This window comes from Ictidomys tridecemlineatus, chromosome 4 (genome assembly GCF_052094955.1).
Source record: "Ictidomys tridecemlineatus isolate mIctTri1 chromosome 4, mIctTri1.hap1, whole genome shotgun sequence".
NCBI classification, from domain to species: Eukaryota; Metazoa; Chordata; class Mammalia; order Rodentia; family Sciuridae; genus Ictidomys; species Ictidomys tridecemlineatus.
The window spans coordinates 71,948,877-71,974,827 of record NC_135480.1 but is presented as its reverse complement, the minus strand read 5'-3'; the positions used below and the strand labels follow the sequence as shown (position 1 = coordinate 71,974,827).

The 25,951-nt window shown below is 35.5% G+C and overlaps 1 protein-coding gene across 15 annotated transcripts in view; it reads left to right on the top strand.

Annotated features, from left to right (window-relative positions):
- Positions 1 to 25,951, top strand: part of Dlg2 (discs large MAGUK scaffold protein 2) — a 1,969,681-nt gene that overhangs the window by 809,644 nt on the left and 1,134,086 nt on the right. For 2 of the 15 annotated variants that reach the window (XM_040285031.2, XM_040285029.2), the window contains exon 1: positions 15,339 to 15,789. The exons of 12 other annotated variants lie outside the window; for them this stretch is intronic. In XM_040285031.2, the coding sequence (XP_040140965.2) occupies positions 15,688 to 15,789 (102 nt within the window). In that variant the 5' untranslated portion in view covers positions 15,339 to 15,687. Of the gene's footprint in view, positions 1 to 15,338; positions 15,790 to 25,951 lie in introns of those variants that run through there. One more of the 15 variants, XM_021725185.3, reaches the window with a different exon arrangement.

The following is a 25,951-nucleotide window of genomic DNA, read 5'->3' as shown; positions in this document are numbered from 1 at the left end:
TGTGTGTGTGTGTGTGTGTGTGTGTGTGGAGAGAGAGAGAGAGAGAGAGAGAGAGAGAGAGAGAGAGAGAGAGAGATACAAAGATACAAAATCTCAATTTCTTAACCAGGATAAAATTTCCCCATCCAATCTCTCCGGTGTCATCACTTCCCATCAAGAGCCTTGTGAGTCAACCATGTGAAACTTTTTCCCTTCCCATGAACACATCCAACTTTCTTGACACATGCTGTTCTCTAGATGAAGCCTACTTTGGCTTACCCACATAGAAAATTCCTTCTCCTTCCCAAATTCCTAATCTAAATTCATCTCACTAAAAGGCTTCCTTGTCCCATTTAGGCTGAATTAATTGCCAATCCCTTTGTTTTCCCACGACATGAATGGGATGTGCTGTATGACTCTACTCACAGGGTCATGTAAGTTTCTGGGCCATGTTTCATCTAGTGCATACGTTTTTTACAGGGAGAACCTTTAGGGAATTTTTAAAAATTCATCTTTGTATCGAAACAATTTACATAGGAGAATTGAATGTGTTTCAGTTGTGCATGACAGTTCACTTCACATATGACTTCTCAACAAAAAATATACTTTTTATTGAGAAAAAATTTTATTAAAAAACATTTGTCAATTATAGGTACCAGAAAACAAAATGCTTTGCAGAACAGAGATTCTAAATAAGTGCTTATTGGGGCAAATGAGATCTTGAAAATTAGCTAGAGGTATCTGCATAGAAAACAGAGCAACCAACCTAAGCACCAGCCTAGGGTTTTAACAGCCAGTATTCTTTGGCTAGGTGGGTCAGGACGGTCATAGTGGGATGAACCAGGCAAGGGAAAACACATGGAAGAAGAAAGAAGAGCCAGGTTATGGGGAATGGTTCGTGTTTGGTTTGATTGTTTGGGGTAGACTGACCGGCTTTATTGGTCAACTGGAGTTCCATCTCTAGGCTTCTTTTCTTTTTGTACCAGTTTCAATGAGATGTAATTCACATGCCATGCAGTTCATGCATTTCAAGCATACCATTTAGTGGTTTTCATTATATTCACAGAGTTATGCAGCAATCACTACAGTCAATTTGAGGACATTTTTAGCACCTCCTAAAGAAACCCTACACTCTTCAGCAGTTGTCCCCACTGCTCCACCATCATTCCAGCCCTGAGCATCGGCCCATCTACTTTTCATCTCCATGGAATTACCTATCTGGACCCTTCACATGAATGGAATTATCCAATGTGTGACCTTTTTTGTCTGATTTCTTTCACTTAGCATAATGTGTTAAATGTTTGCCCAGGACTCTATTCCTTTTTATGGATGAATAATGTTCCATTGTATAGATATACAACTTTTATTTATCCACTTATCTGTGATAGACATTTGGATCATTCCCACTTTTTTGGATATTATGAATAATACTTTTATGAACATTCATATACAAATGTTTGCATGCATATGTGTTTTAATTCTCTTGAGAACTTTCCTAAGGATAGAATTGCTGAATCATACAGTAACTCTGTTGAACCTTTTGAGGAATTGCTTTGTTTCCCAAAGCAAGTGCACCATGTTAAAAACAGAAAAAAAATTGTGCTTTATTCATTTATTCACATATCTGAATGCTTGATTGATTAAAAAAATAATTCTTGAGCATCAACTATATGCCTGGCTTTGAGCTAAATGCATTTTAGGGAGGAGACTTATATAAATAAGAAGTAAAATAAATAAAATTAGCTGGGGTAGGAGTGCAGCACAGCTAGAGTAAATGATGCAGGCTTTAGAACCTTGAAGGTGGCTCTGTATCCTAGCTTTACCTCTCATCAATTATAGAATCCTGGACCAGCATCAAATCTTTCTAATGGTCTGTTTCCACATTGGGAAAATGGCTTCATGAGAATAGGGTACATTTTTTGTTTGCCTCATGTACTATTACATCTCCAGTACCCATATTCCTGCCAAGCCATAGCTTTTTTTCCTAAGTATTATGTAGAAAAACGTTCAAAGTAATTATTTTTGGTAATTTTTCTCAGTCAAACAGAACTCCTCACCACTAAGGTGAGGAGTTCTGTTTGACTGAGAAAAATTACCAAAAGCTTCAAAAGGATGGCATTCAAGTTGATTTTCAAAAATTTAATAGGATTTTCTGCACAATTATGATGTAATGATGATAGTAATCATGACATATATTTTGTCAGATCTGTCTATCTGTAAAACTACTGCCACAACAAAGATACAGATAATTTTTACCCCCTCAAAAGAAATTTCATTCCCCTTTGCAGCCCTTCTCTTCTACTTTAGACCTAGTTAGCATCAATGGATCTGTTTTCTATCACTATATATTAATTTTTATTTTCTGGAATTTTATGTAACTGAAATTATAAAACATGCATTCTTTCTATTAGAATAATGGGTTTTGAGGTCTTACAGTTATACTTTGTTTCATTTTTCAATGCACATACTGATAAATGTAGGTTTATTAGAATTTGGAATATTATGGAAAAAGCTATTATGAACATTTGTGTTCAAGTCTGTGGTGACATATGTCTTCCTTGCTCTTGAGTACCTTGAAACGAAATGGTTGCACTAGAATGGAATTCCTTAACTTTTAAGAAGCCAAACCCTTTTTCAAAGTGTTTATAGCATTTTATATTCCTACCAGCATTATATAAGAGCTTTGATCTTCCACATCCTCACAAATATCTGGAATTGCAACTCTCTTGAATTTTAGCCTTCTGATGTACAACATAGTGGTACTTTATTGTGGTTTAATTTTCATGAAGTTTTTGTCTCTTAATATTTTTAATATTTAAATAATAATAATTTTATAAACTCTTGTAAATGTTATATTTCTATGGAGAAACAAATGAAGCAGAATTCCTAATAAAATTGGCCCTGTGTATCCATGGGCTCTGAATCTGTATCCAAACCAACTCTAGATGAAAAATATTTGGGAAAACAGTCAATCTTTATTGAACACATACAGACTTTATTTCTAGTCATTATTTTTCAAATAATAAAGGTTAACAATCATCTATATAACATTTACATTGTATTAGGTATTATAAATAATCTTTAAAATATTTAGTATTTAAAACATTCAGGAGGATGTATGCAAATTGGTATATGCAAATGCTAGCCATTTTATAAAAGGGACTTGAACACCTTTGGATTTTTATATTTGAAGGGGTTCTGAAAACCAATTCTGTGTGGATAATGAAGGATAACTATCAAAATCAAGGTAGTGGCTAATTGTAAGCACTGTAAATATTGCTTTTGTTATGTCCTTATTTTTTTTTCTGGCTGCAATATTTATTTTATAACACAATCTTGCACCATGTAAGGACCAACTTAGATGGTTTCCACACTCTTGAAGAAGGAGGTATTATGTTGGAGTTAATCAGAGTCAACAGAGTAGTTACTGAGAAAAATAGAGATCCTGAAGTTAAAAAGAAAGAAAGGAAAGAAAAAGGGAAAAAAGAAAATTATTACATACTAGGGTTCTTGAAAATTTAATGCTAGGCAATTTTCTGTTCTCATGCTCTTGGGTTAGATGATATCAAACATTCCCAAGACTTTAATATAACTACTCAAAGACAATTCATAAATATATATTTCTATCTTAGAAATTTACTCTACATTCTAGAAACATGTATCAAACTTAGAGTTATAAAAGGCACAAGTTCAGATTTACCAACAAAACTCAACCCAACAGCCCCAAAACAAGAAACAATGTCTCCCAACCCCCTCATTCTGTTTTACTCCTCTTTAAATGTAACATATCTCAGTGAAAGTCCTTAGAAATTATCCAGTTTTGTAGACCAGAAAACCATGTTGTTTATATCTCCCCCATATAATCCAGCATCATTGCCTATTACTTTTTAAATTTTTTTTAGTTGTTGGTAGACCTTTATTTTATTTACTTATATGTAGTGCTGAGAATCAAACCCAGTGCCTCACATATGGCAGGCAAGTGCGCTACTGCTGAACCACAGCCCCAGCCCATGCCTATTACTTTTACTTTAAGATGTTCTTTGAAATTACCTTTGTTTCTAATTGTAGTATTATAATCTAAATCAATATTATCTATTGCCTGCCCTACTAAAGTGCTTCCTTAGTGGTCTGCTCACTGCCATTATTGTTCCTTTCCAATCCTTTTCCACATACAGCCAGATGATCTTTTGAAATGCAAATGTAAAATCACATCCCCTACTTCTGCTTAAAATCTTTATTCACATCTTTCCCCGCATACATATATGCACACATGCGAACATATACTTTGCTCATACACATAGACATTCATATACCTCAGGCCCAGATGGTTTGGTTCTGGTGAATTCTGTCAAACATTTAAAGAAGAAATAAGACCAGGTTTATACAAACTATTCCAAAATATTGAAGAAGAGGCAGTTCCTTCCAACTCATTCTCAGAGGCCTATGTTGCCTTGATATGAAAAATAGGCAAAGGTATTATAAGAAAAGAATACTATAGACTAATATCTCTCATGAAGCATACATGCAAGAATTCTAAACAAAATTTTTGAATTTTGGAATTCAATAACATTAAAATTTAGATATATCACCACCAAGTGTGATTTATCTCAGAACTACAGGTTTGTTTAACTTTCAAAAATCACCATATTAATTAGATTAAAAAAATCTTCCTGATACAGAAAAATAGTAACCAAATCTAAAATATATTCCCATTTAAATTAAAACAAGACATACATTTAAAAAATTCTGAGTAAAATATAAATAGAAAGGAATTTCTTAAATCTGGTAAGTTACATCTATGAAATACCTACAGCTAACATCATTCTTTATGGTAAAAGACTGAATACTTTCCCCTTAAAATCAGAACAAGACAGGATTATCTTTTCTCATTACTTTTCTGCAAACTGTCCAAGGTGTTCAAGGCAGCACAGTCAAGAAAAAGAAACAAAGGAAGAAAACAATTTTTGTTTACAGATGACATGATCTTATAGAATCAAATTTAAAAGCTAAGTAACTAATAGGTGAATTTAATAAGGTTGCAGGATGTAGATTAAGAGATGAACCTCAATTATGTTTCTATATACTAATAACAAGCAGTCAGAAATTGAAATAAATAAAACAATTCCATTTATAATACCATAAAATATGAGATAACTTGGGGATAAAACTAGATATGTTGAGAGAAAAAAATACTCAGACATACAAGCACATGCTGTATAACTTATGAAATGAGTAAAAAAACTGTACACTGCAAATCAAGGAATATTATTGAAAAAATTAAGAAGAATTTAAAAACGGAGAGAAACCTTGATTATGCATTGGAATGATCAATACTATTAAGAGATTCACTATCTACAAACTGATCTAGAGATTCAACTCAATGTCACTAACATTCCAGTAGAAATTTTTAGAGATAGGTATCAACAAGTTTATTCTAAATTTGTATGGAAATTCAAAGTACCTAAGAGAGTCAAAAGAAAAAGACAGTTTGAGGTCTAATACTATCTGAATTAAAGAACTATTATAAAATTGCATTATACTGTATATAAAAATAATTCAAAATGGATTATAAGTGTAAAAATAAAACTACAAAATTTATGGAAGAAATCAAAGGAAAACATCTTTGTGATCTTGTATTAGGCACAGATCCTAAACATCATAACAAAAATATGAACCATAAATGGAAAAATGGTGAGTTGAAATTCATCAATATTCAAAATTTCTGTTCCAAAAGAACTGCAAACAAATGAAAAGACATTTTCTCATAGACTGGAAAATAGTATATATAACACATCTGATAAAGGACTTGAATCCACACTATATAATGAGCTCTTAAAACTCAAACATAAGAAATAAGCAGCACAATTTCAAAGGTAAGCAAAATATTTAAATGGATACTTTGCTAAAGACAGCAAAAAAAAAAGCACATGAGAAGATGTTAAACACCATTAGTCATTAGGTAAATGCAAATTAAAAGTACCATTTAATATTACCATATATCTATTAGAATAACTAAATTTAAAATGGCCAATAATGCCAACTGTTGGCAAAGATGTGAAGGGACTCCAATTCTCATACACTACTGGTGAGAATGTAAAATGAAACAATCAGTATTAAAAAATAGTTCAATAGTTTCTTTAAAATATAAACATACCTATAATGTGATCAAGCTAACCCTCTCCAATAGAAAAAAAATGTCTATACAAAGACACACAAATATTCATAGAAGTTATATGATGGAAATAAATAAAATGATCATTAACAGAGAGAAGCAAATTATACTACCTCTTTACAACTGATATAACTCCACAATAAAAGAAATAAACAATTGACACATGAAACAGCCTGGGTAAATCTCAAACTAGATATGTTGAGAGAAAAATTACTCAGACATACAAGCACATGCTGTATAACTTCATTTATATAAATTTCTAGAAAAGACAAACTAATTTATTGTTACAAATCTGATATGTGGTTGCTTTGGAATGGAGGAGTGGGAGGCAGAGGTCTCAGAGAGTCACAAAGGGGATAGGTACATTTACAATCTTGGTGGTGCTGAGTTTCAGGGACATATACCTATGTTGAAACATCAAATTTAATATTTTAAATATTTGTACTTTATTGAATGTCAACTGTTCATTAGTAAAGGTGCTTTAAACAATATTGCTCAACTTTCTCTGGACTTTCAGAGTAAAACCAAAAATCTTGAATCTGACTGCATAGTTTAATGCCTACATTCTTCACCCTCTGCTCTTTCAATGTTTCGCCATGTTTCCTGTATTCCAGCTATTCTGATCTCATCTCAGTTCTTCCTATGATCCTCATTTCTTGGCACCAAATGTTTTTTGTATATTTATTTTATTCTCTCTATTTCAGATTCTTTTCCCTCCTTCATTCATCCAGATAATTCCCACTCATCCTTCTAACCTACACTCCATTATTACTTTCCCTGTTGTGCCTCCTTGGACCTCCCTTAGTCACTTACAGGTAAGACTCCCTATGTACTCTTATAGAGCTGGAGAGCTCTTCACAAAGTGCTTATATCCGTCTGCCTTCCTCATTGGTCTATAATCTCCTTGAGACAAAAACTATTTTGTTCTGTACTTAGCATTGCAATCTAAGCTTGGCATAGTGGATAGCTCACAGGAGACCCCTCAAAATATTTTTTGAACAAATAAATGAGTAAATAGCAATTATAAACCTAATGGGGGACATAAAGTATTTAATATGTGTTAGAAATATCCGAGTGCTGCAAGAAATCAGGCATGTGCTCAAAAGTTACTTGGCAAGGCATCTTTACTTCTACAGAAGGATGTGCTACCAGACGGAGTCTGGCAAGCACACAGGTTGGGTAACAAGAAGCTTTTTGTTCCCAAGAGCACCAAGGTTTCTCCCCAGGTTCCTTATTGGCTGAGTGCTATGAGGTGTACAGTCTTCCAAAATGTCACTGAGGTTTTACTGTGACTTATTGGGTTACTTAAATAAATACACTTTCAGTTGTTCCACCTCCCTTTGTTCTCCTGTGTCAGAAAAGCCTTCTTGGGGTGAATGTACTCCAACAGGCATGCAACTCTTACTGCTTTACCTAAGTCACTATTTTTTAATAGAGAGATTTTTATCCCTGTTGGTTAGGCCCATCCCTTTTCCTACCTCTTTCCTACCTGTCAAGAGGCTGTTCAGGTATATGGACTTTGGATCTGCCACATCCATTGGCTATGGTGCTATTGTATAACTTTCCATTCTGCTATATTTGCACCCTGGCTATGTTTCTTAACATCCAATTTTAAATTTAAGGGTAAATACTATATTCTGAAAATGGACTACTGGACTTCCTATTTCTCACATATGCTAGCACTATGACCCAACCAGGGATTTTCCAAAGTCATGTGCAAAAAAATTTTAGAGCTTCTAATGCATTATATTTGACATAGACTGTCCTTATAAAGGAAGAAAACAGGAGTCACTCACACACTGTACCAAAAGTCAGTTTTTCCTCACAATGATCTTGTTTTAAGCAAACAGGAAATGGAAATATGGCTCAGCTTGTAATTGGGTGCCATCAAGGACTTTAACCATCATGCTTGCCATTTATTAAAAGAAAAAGACATAATGTGTCATAATCTTAAATCAGAGGGATCTAGCTGGAAATTAGAAAAGAGATCATCACAGTTTCAGGGGAGTAATTGTTTCATTGAATAACCATTTCACTTAATTTGGATATGATTGGTGAGAGCCCCTGCTTACAATATAATAGAATGGTGTTCTTCTGGATAAGTCACCTCATTTAGTTCATGCAGCTAGACAAGCATCTATTGTTCAGATGAAAGGCAGCTGATAAGGAAAATCTATTTGTAGTAGAGAAGCATAGAGTGGCAATATAAAGCCATTTAAAATGAGCCATGTTTTTTGTCACAGTCTTCGCATGAATTGCTGTTCTCAAAGTTGAACTCTGATTTAGTATTTTTTGACAATGAATAATTTGTCTTTGTTACACAGATGGGCAAGCACAATATAAAAATAGAATTAGTGATTTCACAGAAATTTTGCTGTTGGGTTAACATTCCTTTGAAATAAGTTTCTTGGCTAGTTTTAGAGAATAATAAGATAAATAAGAGAATTAGTGAGTGAATGAATGAATATTATTAAAAATACATTAATCATGTGTGCAAGGCATTTTGACAGGCACTTTTATACAGGATGTTTTACCTAGTCCTCATAGGAATACTGTGAAACAGGTATTATTTAACAACCTCCTCTTCTCTATCCATGGATGAGTAAATTAACTGTCAAAGATGGTAATAGACCAACTGAGACTTATATAGCAGGTATCAAAAATATAACTGGAACCTAAGGCCTAAATCTCATTCTCCAACTCCGAAATCAAATTTGATAAACAATTAAGACCTAAGAATAATTCTGTTTTTATTTTAACTTTGCTGCTAAAGAAATCCTCACAGGTGGTGCTCAGAATAATATCTCAGAGTTGCTTCTTCAACTGCAAAAAAAGAAAATCTGTAAGGGACCATCATGAGAAGTCTCAAGGGCCTTATTAGAACTGAAGACAATAATTCTCTCAATACACTTGTTGCTAAAAGAAAATGCCAAAATTGATTATGATACAACAGGCTGGCATTTCTTCAATAAAGACCACATTCCTTCCAACTAAGAAGCTGGCAGAAGAAGAGGGGTCTGATGCAAAGATCTGCACTAATTCATTCACCTGAGGCCTTGATGGAATGACCGCCTTGACTCATTCATGAATTTGTTTTTTAGTCATTAGTTTATTGACTAATCATTCCACACTACAACTTAACAAGAAAACTATTTCAAGTAAAGGTAAAACATGCTAAGTAGGACTCAAGGCCAACTAGTCACTAAATGTAACTGGTCTAAATGGGTCTATTCCCTGGGACAAGTGAATGGAAACAGACTTAGAAATTAGAGAGAAAACAAAGAGCTGTCGATCACCGGGGAAGCATAGTGGATATCAGAATCAGTTTGTGTGGGACCTGCCAAAATTCTAACTGCAGTTGTATGTTCCTCAGTAAGGGAGCATGGAAGTGGTCAGAAAGAGATGAGGAGAGTCATTGAAAGGGGAAAATAATGAAAAAAGTTAAAGACAGAATTGTTCAGTACAAAGAGATTATATGTATTGGGTGAGTGTAATATTTTATTATTTATTAACTTTTATTTTTTAAAAAATTTGGAAATTTACACAAAATTCTTCCAATCTAAAGAATGCACAGCATAAATCAGATAAAAATGAGAGCCATTTATATATCACTTAAGTCTTATAACAGCCTTATAATATTATCACCTTGTTATAGAACAAGAGATAGTTTACATAAGTAGATTGATCAAGCATTCTTATGGACTTCATGAACATTTGTTAGTAATTAATTATGTATTCCTACTCTTATGAAGAACTATTGCTAGTTCTCATTTCAAAGCAATCTCTTCAATTAATTGTAAAATCATTGATGGCAGAAAAAAATATCATATGACTCTGCCATACACATTTCAGGATCAATGATAGAAGCTTATCTTGGTTTGGTGCCATGGTGCACATTTGTAATCTCAGCCACTTGGGAGGGTGAGGCAAGAGGGGATTGTAAGATTGAGGCCATCCTGAGCAACTTGGTGAGACCTTGTCTGAAAAAACTACAAGGGTTGGGAGTGTAGGTCAGTGGTAGAACACCTCTAGGTTTAATCCCTGCTACCACACATAGGCACACGTGCGTGCACGCGTGTGCACACACACACACACACATACAAAGCAAAGATTAATTTCCAAAATTTATTGATGAATTGCTTTTCTTGAAAATGTCTGTACTAAAGATTAAATGAAAATAGGTGAACTTCAATTTCCAGTGGAATGAAGGAAAAGGAGTGAATATAAAGATTGAAATCACAGTTATTTGTGGCACAATCTAGTGTGTTTTACTGGCTCCAAACTTCATGTGTTTTCTAAATCTACTATGCTTTCTTTGTAAGAGTCAGAGGGAAAAACTCCCTTTAAAGAGTTGCTAAATAACACTCTATTATGCAACGTAGATGAAAAATTGGAATGTGCTAGCTGTAAGTGCCAGGCAGAATGGCCTACTTGTTTAGAGCTTGGGTCTTCAAGCCAGATTGCTTGGCTTCAGATCCCAGTTCTATCACCCAGCTAAGCTATGGTTGATTGTATTATTGTTCCCAATATGCTCTCCTTCCTCCCTCTGAGGAATATCTTTTCCTACCCCACTGGTATCAGATTGACCCCATAAGCATTCCTTAGCTAATAATATATGAGCAGAATTTTTTTTTTTTACTGTCAGAACAGAAGTTTTAAGAGCCACTGCATATCTAGCCATTGATCATTTTCCCTTCTGGCATGAGAAGAACATCATGTCCCTGAGAGAGGCTGCTCTTCTGTCCATGAAACAAAAATCGACTAAAGTAACAGGCTATGAAGGACATCTGACATGAGAAAGAAACATCTGTGCTTGAAAGTCATGAAAATGTTTTTTGAGGATTCATTTAGCTGACCAGCATACTAGTTTTGTTACCTTGGACAAATTACATAACCTCTCTCTCTCTCTCTCTCTCTCTCTCTCTCTCTCTCTCTCTCTCTCTCTCTCTGTGATCAGGTTTCTTTTTTGGTAAGATGGAGTTGTTATAATGATTAATTAAGTTTTGTGGTTAAACTGTGAAGACCAATGCTATATCAGTAAAATTTTCTCTGAAGAAAAATGTCCTAATTTATAGTATAAGTGCCAATTTACATTGTATAAATATCATATCATAACGGATTCAAAGCAAACAACATAATGTCACTGAGTGGGGAGTTAGGACACGTCTCAGACAATCAGCCCTAAAGGACAGGATCTGACTCTAGCATATTGCTGAATTTAGAACAGTGTACACAGCCAGCACTCTATTAGTACATATCAAGTAATACACACTACAGAAGGGTTTATTTTCTGAAAATAAGTGACTGAGCAAAATGGTTTTTCAAGTTTCCTTTACATTCTTAAGAACCTACATCGGGAAGGCCACTCAGGCAACTTCAGCATCAGAAATAAACTTAGAGATGACCTGGTATTGCCACTGCATCTTAACAGTCAAGGGAAGTGAGGCTCAGGGAGGCCAAATGGCTTGCTGGAAGTCACTGGCTGTAGAAAGAAGCACCATGGCACTTAGTGTCTGGTCTAAACTTTTCCTTTCCCATATAAACAAACACTATTTAAAAACTGCTATGGAACTGGGTAGGGTGGCACAGGTCTGTAAACTCAGTCACTTTAGAAGCTAAGGCAGGAGGATAATAAGTCCAAGGTCAGCCTTAGCAATCTCTTAAGACCCTGTCTCAAAATTAAAAATTAAAGAGCTGAGTATATAGTGCAGTGGTAGAATGCCTCTGGGCTCAGTCACAGTACTGGGAAGGAAAAAAAGAAAGTAAAAACAAAAATGATAAAATTGCTATGGAAAGGATCAGCAAAGAAAGAAAAAAACAAGTATCTGGCCTCTTTATCCCAATTTCAGATTAGGAATAATAATAACAATAAAATAATAACAATAGAAGAATAAAACCAAACTCTGGTCACATTTATTGATAATGCTGTTTTTGTGATTATGGCTCCATTGTGAGGAAAATTGTCATTGGATAAAATGTTTAACAGTATTTTATAAAAGTGATGACATTAGGAAGAACTGTAAATGTTACCAATCATTTAAATGTCTAAGTAAGGGTAGTTATTTTGACTATTAGAACAAATGCATCATCTCCTGGCATTCCCTAGTAATATCTACTCCTAAAAATATTACAGTACACCCCCATGCAGTATACTCCAAAATTAGTGCTTTTGAGACCAATAATGCAATGTGTTCATATCTTAAGGTAACAGTGACTCACTTTTGTAACCAGAGAGAGTGGTTACTGGCATATGGAATGCATTGTCATGGATGCCACTTCGCCCCTCTTATCTCCTCTCTTCAATGCACCCTAGGGCTATTATTGAGAGATAATTATAAGGAAAATCACTTTTATCGTGTACATATAAACAAATTACAGATATAAATATGTATATAAGAAGAAATATATACATAAATGACACAGATAAATCAACTTTCATTGGTTAAAATTAAGCATAAATATCAAGGACATGAAATATACATTTTGCTTTATGTTTTGTCACTTGGCTCTATCAATCTGAACCAGCACAAACTATAAAATGGGAAATAACTTGAACATAACAGCCTTTCATGCTGCCCTAGAATAGGAGGTCAGCCTTAGCTTGGATAATTCATTAGGGAAAGACTGTGTTAGATATTATTGGAACATCACAATATAGAGCATACAATACTTTTGGGGTGTTTGAAATCCAAATTATAGGCTAATGAATAAGGGAAATATTGTACAACTTTTTTAGAATCTATTCTCCTTTGGAGAAACAGCCATAATTATAGACATTCTGTAGGTGGAAGCACTCACACAATCACACATTTTATGGTAACATGAAGGCACAAAATGCTAAGGGATACACTTAATCTGTAAACGTGACCTTAAGATTCCACAGAATGCTTCAGGCCAGAGTTCTCCTAAAAATTGATTTAGTACATTTAAGAGCAAGTATGCTGTGTACTGTGCATGCAGTGCATGCGTGCGTGCACACGTGTGCGCGCAACACACACACAAACACAGACACACAATACATCAAACCTTCTGAGTCCCAGCAGCCCCAGGACATTCACTAGATTGAACTAAGCCTGATTTCTTACAGATGGAACAACTAGGTGAGGACTCCAGTGCTTAGTGTAAGAATCCTAAAGCCTAAGTCATGGCTGCCCTCTTCAGTTAGAACCAGTTTTAATTCAAATGACAGTCTTTCCATGCTGATTTTTGTTGTTAACTTTGTTCCATTCTGATTTCCCTTCATAGAGGTCCTACTTTCATAGACAGGACTATATTCCTCTCACAAAGGGGTTGATTACAAATGTAGATTCCTTGACCTCTTCCTAACCTGACAAAGAGCTGGACCTGAGAATCCAAAGTTTTTTTTTTTAACAAGCATCCTAGGAAAGCTAACACAATCAGATTTAACTTGGTATAGGAGGGTAGTGGATTTTCAATACTAGTATATAAAAGAAAGTATATAGGGTACTGCATTTAACTTGAAAATTTCCAAATTGTTTCACTCTTTTTTTCTTACTGGAACATTTAAATTTTATAAGAATGGAACACATAGTGATATTGGAACTCATTAACATAGAGTGTAAGTGCCCTGGTATTCTGAAGGAACTACATCAGGAGGACATGATTCTGGCAAATTTTGCTTTGGATATTTTGGACCATGTTGTTGCTTCTGATGGGATCTCAGTTTAGTGCCTGGCTTGAGAGACTTGAAATTACCACATTCATGTCAATATGATAGGCCTAAATAAATCTGTAGACTTCAGAACATCCTTTACAGAAATGTTCAAGGTTTACAGTGATGTTGCTTCTTAAACTATCTTCAGTTACTTCTCTTTGAATCTCACCTTCATGGCTTACTGATTATATGATACAGGGAAGTGATACAATCCTCAAGTCCTCAGTTTCTTCCACTAGTAAATTATATCCAATAACCTCAGAGACTGGAAGGGAGACAAGGTTTGTAAGTAAAGAGCAGCTGCCATATACTGAAGCATACCTCTGTAGTGTGTGGTTTAATAGCCTCACTTTATAGATAAGTAACAAGGATTCTGATAATATAAGTGATTTACACAAAATCCCACTAACACCAGAGCCAGAGGCTGACTCCAAACCCTGATATCTTGCTCTCTTTTCATCAACCATCTGTGAGGCATAGTGCCAGGCACCCAGGTGGCACTGAAAGAGTGCTAGATTTACCCACTTCCTGCCCTACACATTTCTTATCACACTTAAAAAAAAAATCTCCAATAAGAGATTTTGCAGCTGTGCGATGCACATGCTGATTTCTTGGTCTTTTTGCAATTTTGACAGTCTCAGTTAAAAAGAAACAAACAAATCGATCTCCCTCAACAAAACAATAAAGCATCCATCCGTCTTGCCATTCATACTCACTTGCAGAACAACATAAATACTTCTGGAGGCTTCTGGAGCCTCTAAGACAAGATGGGGGAGAAGATAAACTCTACCTTTTTGAGTCTGAAAAATGTTATCATCAGCTGAAGCTTTGGTTCTGAGGCCATTTCAACCACCCAGGAAAAGAGTAGGCTCCCTGACCCAGAAGTCAAGGGCTGAAGCCACTAGCGAAACCCTTTCCAGTCCATTTCTGTACTATTCTCCTCCTGGCCACTTTCCCTCCCCCCCCCCCCCAACCTCACGCAGTTGTCTGTGGGCCCGGAGCATGCTCCCTGCAGGGCTCAGCACAGGCCTCCCTACCCAGGAACTCAGTCTCCCAGGTTGTCTACACTCTGGCGGTAATAGTGATTGGGGCATAGTGTGGTATCAGGGTTACATCAGTGGAGGGAGGCCCGCAAGCCTATGCCAGGGACGCCTAGGTGGCACCGAGCGCGCCCGCGGGCTGGGCTGGGCTAGGCTGGCGAACGCCAAGCTCCATCCCTCTCTCCGCCCCTCCCTCCCACCCCACTTGCCCGGCCAGCGCTCCCCACGGTGACTCTGGATTGCAGCAAGCCACTGGCTTTTTACCAAATCGGGAGCTGCATTACGTCCCCCAGCCACCCCCTACGGAGGGAATAATTTCAGCCCCCTTAGGCTCGCATGGCAATCTTGTGTGACTGGGGCGAGTAGGCGGGCACATCCTTTTACATGCTAATACTGCCCCACCTCCTTTGAACCCTCCTCTAAGCGCCTCGCTTCCTTTTATTTTTATGGGATTTTTTTTTCTTTTTCTTTTCTTTTTTTTTCTTCTTTCTTTCTCTTCCTTCTTATTTTTCTTTTTCTTTTTTCTTTCTTTCTTTCTTTCTTTTTTTTTTTTAAATTTTACCTTCCGGAAATTAATAGGGGGAGAAATCCTTCTTGCTGTCCCTCCCCCTCCCCCCACGACTTATTCCCCAGGGAAGGGAGACCCCAAGACGCTTAGTACTTGCCCGCAGCATTGCTTCCACCTGAGCTCCAGGATGGCTGCGCCGGGCGCAGGGGGCAGCGACCGAAGCGGCCGCTTGGTCTAGGCTCTCGCTCCATGTGCTGGGCGAGCACCGTGTGCGGGTCCCCCAGCGAGCTGCCACTGTCGCAGCCCGGAAGGAATGTGCCCTGTTGTTAAGGACCCTGACTGTTTTACACCAATGATTTGCCACTGCAAAGTTGCTTGCACCAACAACACTCTGTCGTTGATGTTTGGATGCAAGGTAGGACGAGGGGTTCGTGTCTTTTTAATGCATGCTGCCTCCCATGGGGAAGCAAACAATTCCTTTTGTTGTTTATTTCTGTGTCTGGCTGTTGGGAGAATGACAGAAGCTTCGCTGCGTTGTCCTCGCAGGAGCCGGCTGGGTTTGGGAACCTGGAGAACCCAATGATTTTTCATCGTCCAATGTAGGGATGATGACCCGGTGGTGACGGTACCCTGTCTCTTACAGAGGCTGTGAGAGCAGATACTCCTTGGAAAGGGGGCGCCTTAGGTGTCTCTTCTCTTGGGATCTCCTTATACATTTAGCTAGTGCCTGAGCTCCTAGACGCTGATTTGAAAGCTAAACTCATCACAGATCACCACCACCTGGAGCCAGCCCACAGGCAAGAGTAACTGAGATGGTAGATGTAGTCCAGATGAAATTCAACACATCAGTTTGGGATTTAGCACTTTTAAAGATGTTGAGTTTATTTCTGTTTTAAATGAAAATCTGTAGCTAAGATCATGGTTAGCCCTAATTGATTGTCCATTTGAAATAAACAAAAATTTTATCAAGAGGTGCCACAGTTCCTAGTAAAGTTTGTACCAAATAACTGTCCTACCCTGAGTTTTTGCAAAGGGGATTGGTATTCACAAGGAAATGAGGTTTGAAGTTTTTTGAAGCAAGTTACCATTCATTGCTCCTTCTCTAAAATATGTTAATAGAGCTTTCTTGTTGCACCTGAGGATGCACTCTCTGAAAAAGATGCACCAAACTTGCCATTTGAAAAGTCAGTCCATGAGTAGACTGAGTACATATCCCTTGCTCCTAGGTAGAAGTCTTTACTTCTTATTTTGGAAAGCTATTATGTTCCTTCAGCTTGTTTATATAGAACATTTCTTGTGGCTATTATGATAACTCTCTAAGGTGCGGTGGGGGGAGATAGAGGGAGAGCTCTTCATCTGAAATAACTAAAAATTCACTTCCATAAGTGAATAAAAGTCACACAATTCCCATTGTTCTGAAAGATAACACCAGAGTCTGAATTGGACAGCTGGTAAGCACCTTAGGCAGGAAAGTTAATGAAACATACACATTCAACTTCTCGGCTAGTGCTCAGAGAAGGTGTAGGCTTAATGGAAAAATTGTGAGTCCGGATTGTCTTGTACCTACTGTGCCTAGAGAATTTTCTCTTCTCTTGGGGCCTGAGGTTTAGGAGGTGATTTCTGAGACCCTTTTAGGTTAACATTCTTTGATGAAGTCTTTTATAAAATCCTTTAATGGTAAAAGTTATTGCCAAATATTTATATAAGTTTTACTCATTATGACATTTTTCACCTTATCTTCAGCTTAAAAACTATTACTCATGGACTGGGGTTGTAGTTCAGTTGTAGAATTTTTGCCCAGCATTTATGAGGCCTTGGGTTAAATCCCCAACACAGAAAAAAAAAAAATCCTACTAAAGAGAAGCTAGATAATTCTTTTGAAACCCTCAAAGAGATCTTAGAATTGCTGAAGGTTCATGTATTAGTCACTGTCAGCAAGATGTACATGAATGAACAGCACCAATAACGAACTCCCTATTCAACTTGCCACTCCTCCCACACTCTTCTATGCACTCTCTTTTCTAATTGCACTTAGAGAAGCATAAGCGATGGCTACTGTGTAAAATCCATTCCCATGAATTTATGGGAATTTTTTTGCAGGCCTAAATGCTTAGTAACAAATTTCTAGGGAAATTAAACACAAGCTAATAATCAAATAAGATAAACTGTTGGTATGGAGAATGTTGTTAAATATACATTTAACTCTTTTAAGTTCATTTTAAAATAAGTTTTTATTTTAATAAGTTTTATTTAATAAGTTTATATTTTCCCCTGACTTTCAAACCATACTGGAGCAAATTGGTACAATTATTAGCATGCACTTTTTTTTTTTTTAAGAAGCTAGGTAGTTTAACTTCTTTTTAGTTCTCTTGCTTTTAGAGTGGTTTTTTTTTGTTTTTTGTTTTTTTTTTTTGTTTTTGTTTGAAATAAGGGGAACTCAACCACTTGAACCACATTTCCAGTCCTTTTTTTGTATTTGACTTTTAGATAGAGTCTCACTGAGTTGCTTAGTGCCTTACTGAGGCTGGCTTTGAACTCGCTATTCTCCTACTTAGCCTCTGGAGCCACTGGGATTTCAGGCATGTGCCACCATGCCTGGCTTGCTTTTAGTTTTCTGGTTTAACAAATTCATTTTCTGTGAGAGATTCATGTCAGTAGGATGAAACATCTAAGTAGAGTATGTTGGTTGACACTGAACTTTGCAAAGCAAATTAATTCTAAGAAAAAAAATTATTTTAAGAGGTTCTAGCCAAGTATTTGGTATGATAATTCTTAAAATCATTATGTAATGGTATCAATTAAAATAACCATAATTTCCAGATGGTTAATTATGAACTGGTTAATGAAAGGCTTCTTCCTTAGAATCTTAAATATGAAAATAGTACTAGAAATTTCTACTCTAGCTTTTCTCTAGTGAAGTTTTTTTTAACACTATATGTCAGAAGCAACAAAATATAATGTAGAAAACTTGCTCATGCAAAATGTGACATAACATTTCAAAAGTAGATTTCACATTTTCTAAGTATGTGATTTCTCTTAAGTCTCAGTTTCTTCGTATATAAAATGGCCACGGTGATAACTACTTTCTTACATATTATTTTGTTATTATGAGGCTGAAAATTTAAATGAGGTACATGCAGTGCTTAGAATATATTAATTTATTAAGTGATTGGTGCTTTTATATAAGCCATGGTTATTTTCATAGCTCTACTAAGGGGCTTATCACTTCTGAGAGGAACCTAGAATATTAAAATAAATACATGTTCAAAACTAAACAGCTATTTTAGAATCCCTAAAATAGTTGTTTTGAGAAGTTTTTCACCTTTGCTATGAGCTGAACCATTTTTCTTAAAGTTGCTTTTCTTTATTCTAGTCTGACTATTCATATGGATACATATTACATATTAGTAGAACATTTACAAAATGAAGTATATTTATTAGAATCATGCAAAACTGACACTGTTGTTCCACTCAGTCAATAAATATTCACAAAAAGCCAGACACTGGTATCATGACCATAACTGGCCTTGTTCTCTATGATTTCAAAGTTAAATGATATGGCAGATGGCTATATTATTTGCAATACTGATTTAAAGAAAAATAAATCATAATGACTTCAACCAAATCTTTAAGCTATATGACAATAAGGAGCTTCCAAAAACTTACATTCCTTGCATTATTTCCCTAGGAAGCGTTGAAATGAGATTATTATGAAGGATATTTATTTTCTTTCATATAAGATACTTAGCATGGCAAAGTCTAAAACCTTGTTTATGTGTAGGTCAGTCTGTTTCAAAAATACAAAAACTGTTTGTTCTTATTATCCCAAACCTATTAATGGTTTGAAGGATGCTCAGCAATTTGAACATTCAAAGTAGAACCCCCAAATTAGTTTGTCACTTGTTATCTCTAGGGCCCTTCTTGCTGCATGTTGGCTATGATTCTGTTTAGTTAACTGACTATATGACTTGTGACTAAATATGCAGTGTCTTTCTCTGCTAGTCTATCTCCTAGGCACTGTGATAAATGTTACAGATGCAAATGTAAATATGTCACCATTCCTTTCTTCCAGAAACTCTGAGTCTATTGATGGAAGCAATTTCACTTTTTTTTCCCTAAAGTACAGAGTACCCACAGCAACCTGGCTTTAAGTCTCTTAAGAAAAGCTAAAATATCTTGGTTCTAAAGAGTTTTCCCATTATAGCAATCCCTTTTTCCCCCAGTCCATTGCTATTATTAAACATCACAATTTATGGAAATGAACTTTCCATGGAAAAGGAGGATTTCTAAAAGGCTACTTTTTTTCCTTTCATAGTAATTTATGTGTCCATGATCAGAAAACAGACATCAGCTTTACCTTCACCTGTTTTCTTCACCTATGGAGATTCATATTCTAAATGTAATTTTAAGTTCCAGCCTTTATATCATTTCTCTTTTCTTTATCTTGTGCATAGCTGCATGACTAAGATTAGTAGTCCCTGTGTGTCCTTCTGCTCTTACCCTCCACTTCTAGTCATCAACATATCCAGGCAAAAAGAACAGAAAAGGAAGGATATTATAATTTTTCTTAATATACTAAAAGTAATTTTTAAAGTTTCTCTACAATGATTTGTTTGCTTTCTTGATTTAAAAGAAAGGTGTAATTGAAATATAGTTCAGGCTAAAAATGGACAAATGACCAGAGTAGAAATTTCTTGAAAAAGGATACATGGCAAAATGCTGAACATCATTAGACTTCAGAGAAATGCAAATCAAAACCACAATAAGCTATGACCTCATATCTGTCAGGATGACTATCCAAAAAGATAAGCAACAACAAGTGTTGATAAGGGTGTGGAGACAAAGGAAATCTTGTACACTGTTGGTAGTGATGTAAATATGTGTAGCCATTATTTTAAAAAAATGTAAGGAAGATGAGTGTGGTGACAAACATCTGTAATTCCAGCAACTGGGAAGGTTGAGGCAGGAGGATTATAAGTTTGAGGCTAGCCTAAGCAAAGTAGCAATGTCATAAGCAACTTAACGGGAACCTGTCTCAAAATAAAGAAATAAAAAAGGGCAGAGGTGAAGGTATAACTCAGCTGTAGAGTGCTCCTTGTTTCAATCCCCCGTACTGGAAAAAAATAATAGAGTATGGAAGTTTCTTATAGTACAAACTTTGAACTACCAATTATCTATCAATCCTTCTTCCAGACATATATTCAAAGGAAGTGGAAGTGGCACCTCATAGAGATATCTGCCCCCCTCATGTTAATTGCACAGTGTTCCTCATTGCCAAGACATGGAATCAATCTATGGGTCCATAAACAGATATATAAAGAAGTTGTGTTGTGTGCCTGTGTGTACACATATGTATATGTGCACACATGTATATACATGTATGTTTTTATATGCTCTTATACAAGGTAACTAACTGTAAGATAATAGAAATGTTTATTGTATTGACTGTAGTAATCACTTCAGTAGGTATAACAAAGCATATTGTATACCTTTTGTCTATAATATAAATATGCACACACATACAATTTTTTTAAAAAAGATATGGTTTAAACTTTAGGTAACCTCTCTTTGTTTCCCAATAGCCATTTGTTAATATAATAGTTCAAACCATTAAATCAAACTACTAAGCCCCTAGGCCAAATCATTTGCCTTTAATATCCTCTTTGATGTATTAATATAGAGAAAAGTTTTGAAAATATCGTAAAATCCTATAATCTACTTTTTTCAGTGAATGTTTGGACATCTCAAACTTCTCTACTCAAAGGAAAGAAATCATATTGTAGAAAACAACTTTGCTTTTTCTACATAGTGACTCCTCAAAAGGAAGAGGAAGAGTAAGGAGAAAGTTAAAATGGACAAAAATAGGAAAAAGAAGAAGGAATTGAAAAAAGATGAGTCCAGCTACTACAGAGGTAAAGGGAAGGAAGGAGAAAAATAATTTGGTTTGATCAAATACCTAAGCACTATTTTAGGTGCTTTACACGTGTATTTGTTCCAATCTCCATAGTTTTTAGGCAAGCAGAGAAAGGAGATAGGGGAGCAGGGAGAATAGCATAGGATGATGTGAAGAGAAAGGAGAAAGAAGGGGCAGTGGGTTGTGGGTTCCTAACTCTAGAGGGTGCTCTTACACTCACCCAAGAACAGAGAGACTGTCAGCACCTCCCTGGTGGACAGTTCCCTGAAACCTTCTGGTTTCCTGCACCTCTTCCAGATGTGCTTTTCCTGCTTAGGAAGTTTGCACAGAGAAGTGGTTTTGTTTGCTCCTTCCTTTATTTGAATAAGACCAACATTGTTGTAAAAGTTATGGTTCTAGAAGATTCATCAATTGATATATCAGTGTGTGTATTTCTGCTATTGGTAGGACACATTTCCTCTCAGTATTTTGAATATTGAAACATGAATTTTTGGATTATTCTTTGTTTTTACTTTATAGTAATATATGTTGTTGAAATAATTAGAAAAACAAATTCAAAAAGAAAACAAATTTTAGAAAACACATATAGTCCCAGAGGATTAGATATAAAATTGGTAATATTTTTATGTATAGTTTTTGTTCTTCTTGACCTATATATATATATATATATATATATATATATATATATATATATATATAGGTTATTTGAGAAATGTAGTTGTTATTACATTGGCTTTGCATATGAATATATTAATTTATGTTAGCCTTTGCAAACATATTTTAATAGCTCTATGATAGTTAGCTGTTCTTATCTTTGGATATTTAGTTTTCTCCCACATTTTCTGCTGTTAAAAATAAATCAAAATTACCAAGTTAAGGAATAAATCCTTTTTGAACTTGAAATTTATTTTGGATAGGATAGAATAAATAAAATTACTGTCAATATTCTTTAATTTTGCTTGATGATTGGTATTGCTATATTTATTTTAAAGATGACTGTATAAATTTGCACTGCATTCTCAAGCTTTAAATTGTTTCATTCTATATCATAAGGATTTATTAATAAAAGACAATCTAGCTTATTCTCCTGTATATAGGATTAAAACTTTGTTAAACTGTATATTAATAGAAGTCTCATGACTGTATTGATGTGTCTCATCTTAAATTCTTCAGTCCAGTATTCAGTGCTGGGTGCAGCGGCATACATCTATAATCCCAGCCTCTCAGAAAGCTGCAGCAGGCAGAATGTAAGTTTCAGGCCAGCCTGGAATAGAATACCCCTGAATTCAATTGCCAGTATGCAGGTTGGGAAAGCAGAATATCTAATATTCAAAAATTCCAAATGTTCAAAATGGATACATTAAAGGAACTTCTATTTACATTATGGAAGCATTCGTCTCTATACTAACACACATGCTGACTTGTTATCATTTACCAGATAATTTTCCATGCTTTACAAATGTCACCTCAATTATCCTCACAGTAACCCTTTGAGATGAGTATATTAGTTATCCTGATGATATCTGTGGGGGAAACTGAACCATGAATCTCTGCTGAAATTGTCAACATTTCCAAAGTCACACAACTCTTAAGTAATGAAGCCAAAATTCAAGCCTGAGTGGTTCAGATCAATAGCCTATGCTTATTTCCAGAATAAATGTAGTTCTCTTTCAAATAATAGGTTCCTTCTTACAACTTGCAAAAATATCATTTACACTCACATTTCTGGGAAGATACCTGAATTTGAATGCAAGGCACACTTATCAGTGAATTCAGCCTTGTTGGACAAGCTATTTCTTCTTAGAGAAATTTGATGCAGCACACCATTTTTCATAGTATTTATGCTCTCATTTTCCACATGAGGTTACTAAATCATATAGACAGGAGGTGCCTTACTCAAGGTCACACAGCAAGTCATAGCTATAACTAGGTCTCCTAATTTCTAACTCAATGTCCTTCTTTCTATGTCATGTACTCTAACTAAGAACTAGAAGTTCTGAGAGTCAAGATAATGAAAGAATTTTACATGTTTCATGTCTAGGAAGCAGGAAAAATAACACCCTCCCTGAAGGACTATTAAAAGAATTAAGTGAGATACTACATATGGAAGCATTTAGCACAATGTCTGTCTGTGGTGAATACTTAATGTGTGTTTCTTTCCTTTGCCTTTCATAAGCCACTATGCATGCTGGTGAAGAAAGTGGAAATTGTCAATAGAATAGTGTTCAGTAAAGTAACTTGAAATTTATCCATCAGTAAATGAGGTAGATTTTGATCTATCTACATGTTATTAAAGTGTTTCAATGTTCTAAAAGGGAGAATCCAGAAGTTTACATAATTTATACCCGCCCCCAAATATTCCTAGATTAAAATTGACCCAGAAGGAGAAAATGAAAAATGAGCTTATGAGTGAAACAGGTGCTTTGCTAGTCTCGAACAAGTAGGCTACATGGGCCTTGTGTCACTTTTGATAAAGTATTCTTGCCAGTTCAAGTTCTTTTAAAGCTTATCATAAGTAAAAAAAAAAAATGAGGATAAAAAACTAAATATTAAAATTAAGAAGGGTTTACTGTTATGCTACCATTAAAATATGTTCATAAAAACGAGTGTTGAGTCATCAAAATCAGGATCCTGAAAATGCTCACACATTTTATGGAGCCTTTTGCCTTGTAGTCACTCATGGATACCAGGTCATAATCCAAGGCCCATTTAGTGAAATCACCACAGTCCCTCCTGAACTAAAAATCACCTCTGGACTCCTATGGTACCTCCTACTTAATGCTTGCACTTTAATTGTACTATTCATTTTAAGTTCTATTTACTTGTCTGTTTGCCCATCTGAACTGTGAGCTCATCAGAACCAGAGACTATATATCATAATATTTAGAAGAGTTCCTTAAAAATCTAGCAAGTAGAGCTGTTTCTGTTCCACAAAAAGATAATCAATGAATATTTGCTGAATGAATGTGTGAGAAATAGATTTGTCCATAAATGTTTACTGAATGAATGTGTGAAAAAAATAAAGGTTGCATATTTTGTTATTGTTCTTTTATCATTTTCCCTTAACAGTTTGCCTCAGAGGACCTCTTATGTTATTAAACTTCCAAGAGATCATGTTCTCTGAAATATGTAGAATATGTCTAACCCTGGTATGGTGGATCATTTTTTTTGTCAACTTGATAGGGCCATGGGGTGACTAGAGATCTGGTCAAATATTACTATGACAATTAAAAGTTGCTTCTGAATGAGATTAAAATTTGAATTGGTAGATTGAATAAAACAGATTGCCCTCCCTAATATGTATGGAAGTTATTCAACCAATTAAAGACCTGAGTAGAACAGAGAGACTGAACAAGAGGAAATTTCTCCTGCCTGTGTTGAGTTGGAGCACAGGTGTTTTCTTGCCTTTGAACTTGAAGTGAAGCATTATCTTGGGTTTTGATCCTGGAGTCTTTCAGACTGGTATTTATACCACCAGCTTTACTGATTCTCAGGTCTTTGTACTGGTGCTAGAACTGCATATTGGCTCTCTTGGGTCTCCAGCTTGCTGACTACAGATCTTAGGACTTTGCCTTGCATAATAATGGGAACCAGTTCAGACACGGGTAATATTAGTCAGGTTTCTCCACAGAAACAAAACCAAGCTACATATTTCTATGTATTGCTTCTCTTCATCTTTTTCAAGGTGACTAAATGTAATCTGGGCTTTCTAAATTATTATTCTAGGTCAGAAAGGAAAACGAGTTGGCTTTGGAGTCAAATCTACCATTGAGCTCTATGGTTCAACTTTTTTTTTTTTTTGGAAATGTTGAAAGAAAAAGATATCAGAAAGTAGTGGCATGACATAGAATGTGCTCTTTTTCCTTGGACAGAAGTGGGAAGGGACAATGGAAACAGAGAAGGGAACATTAGATTATATTCTGCTCTGTCCTATCTACACCAAGCAGAGATACTGGTTAAGTCTGGAGTCTTGGACAGGTAAACAGAAGTAGGTCTCAAGTCCTGAAGGTAGAGATTGGTATTATCTCTGACCTTAGGGAAGCTCTTTTGCCTGAGTTTCAGTTTTCTCATCTATAAAATGGAGATAATATATAGTTAGTGGGTTTGTTACACCAGACAAATAAGAAAGCAACAAATACAATATCTGTTATATACTATCTATTAAATAAATTCTAGTTTTATTTCTCTCTGTCTCCTCACGGTTCCTTTCCATTTTACTTTTATTTGTGTTGGGATAGTATGAAATAGTCCACAAAACTTTTTCACTTTGATATGTATGACTCAGGAGCATGAAAGAAGAGAGTTCAGTATGTGAATCAGATCTGATATTAACTGTATCCTTCACTGAGTATGTACCAACTGCCTTCACTTTGCTAAGGAAGATTTTATATATCATTCTTAACATATTATGGATATATCCCATTTTCTCTTGTTTGAAGTAGTGCTGACATAACTTTCCTTGCCCTATGATTTCATCTCAGAATCTATGAGAAGATCCTTCTGGCCCCCAGAGTGCCTTCCAGGTGAGCACACACTCAGAATCATGTGTGTTGTTATAGCTTTGTTACCAGAGATGTTCATGCCTGAAGAAATCTAAGTAGCTAATTCTTTTTCTAACATCTGCCTGAAAAAATTTAATTTTAAATATCAGTAAACCTTATTT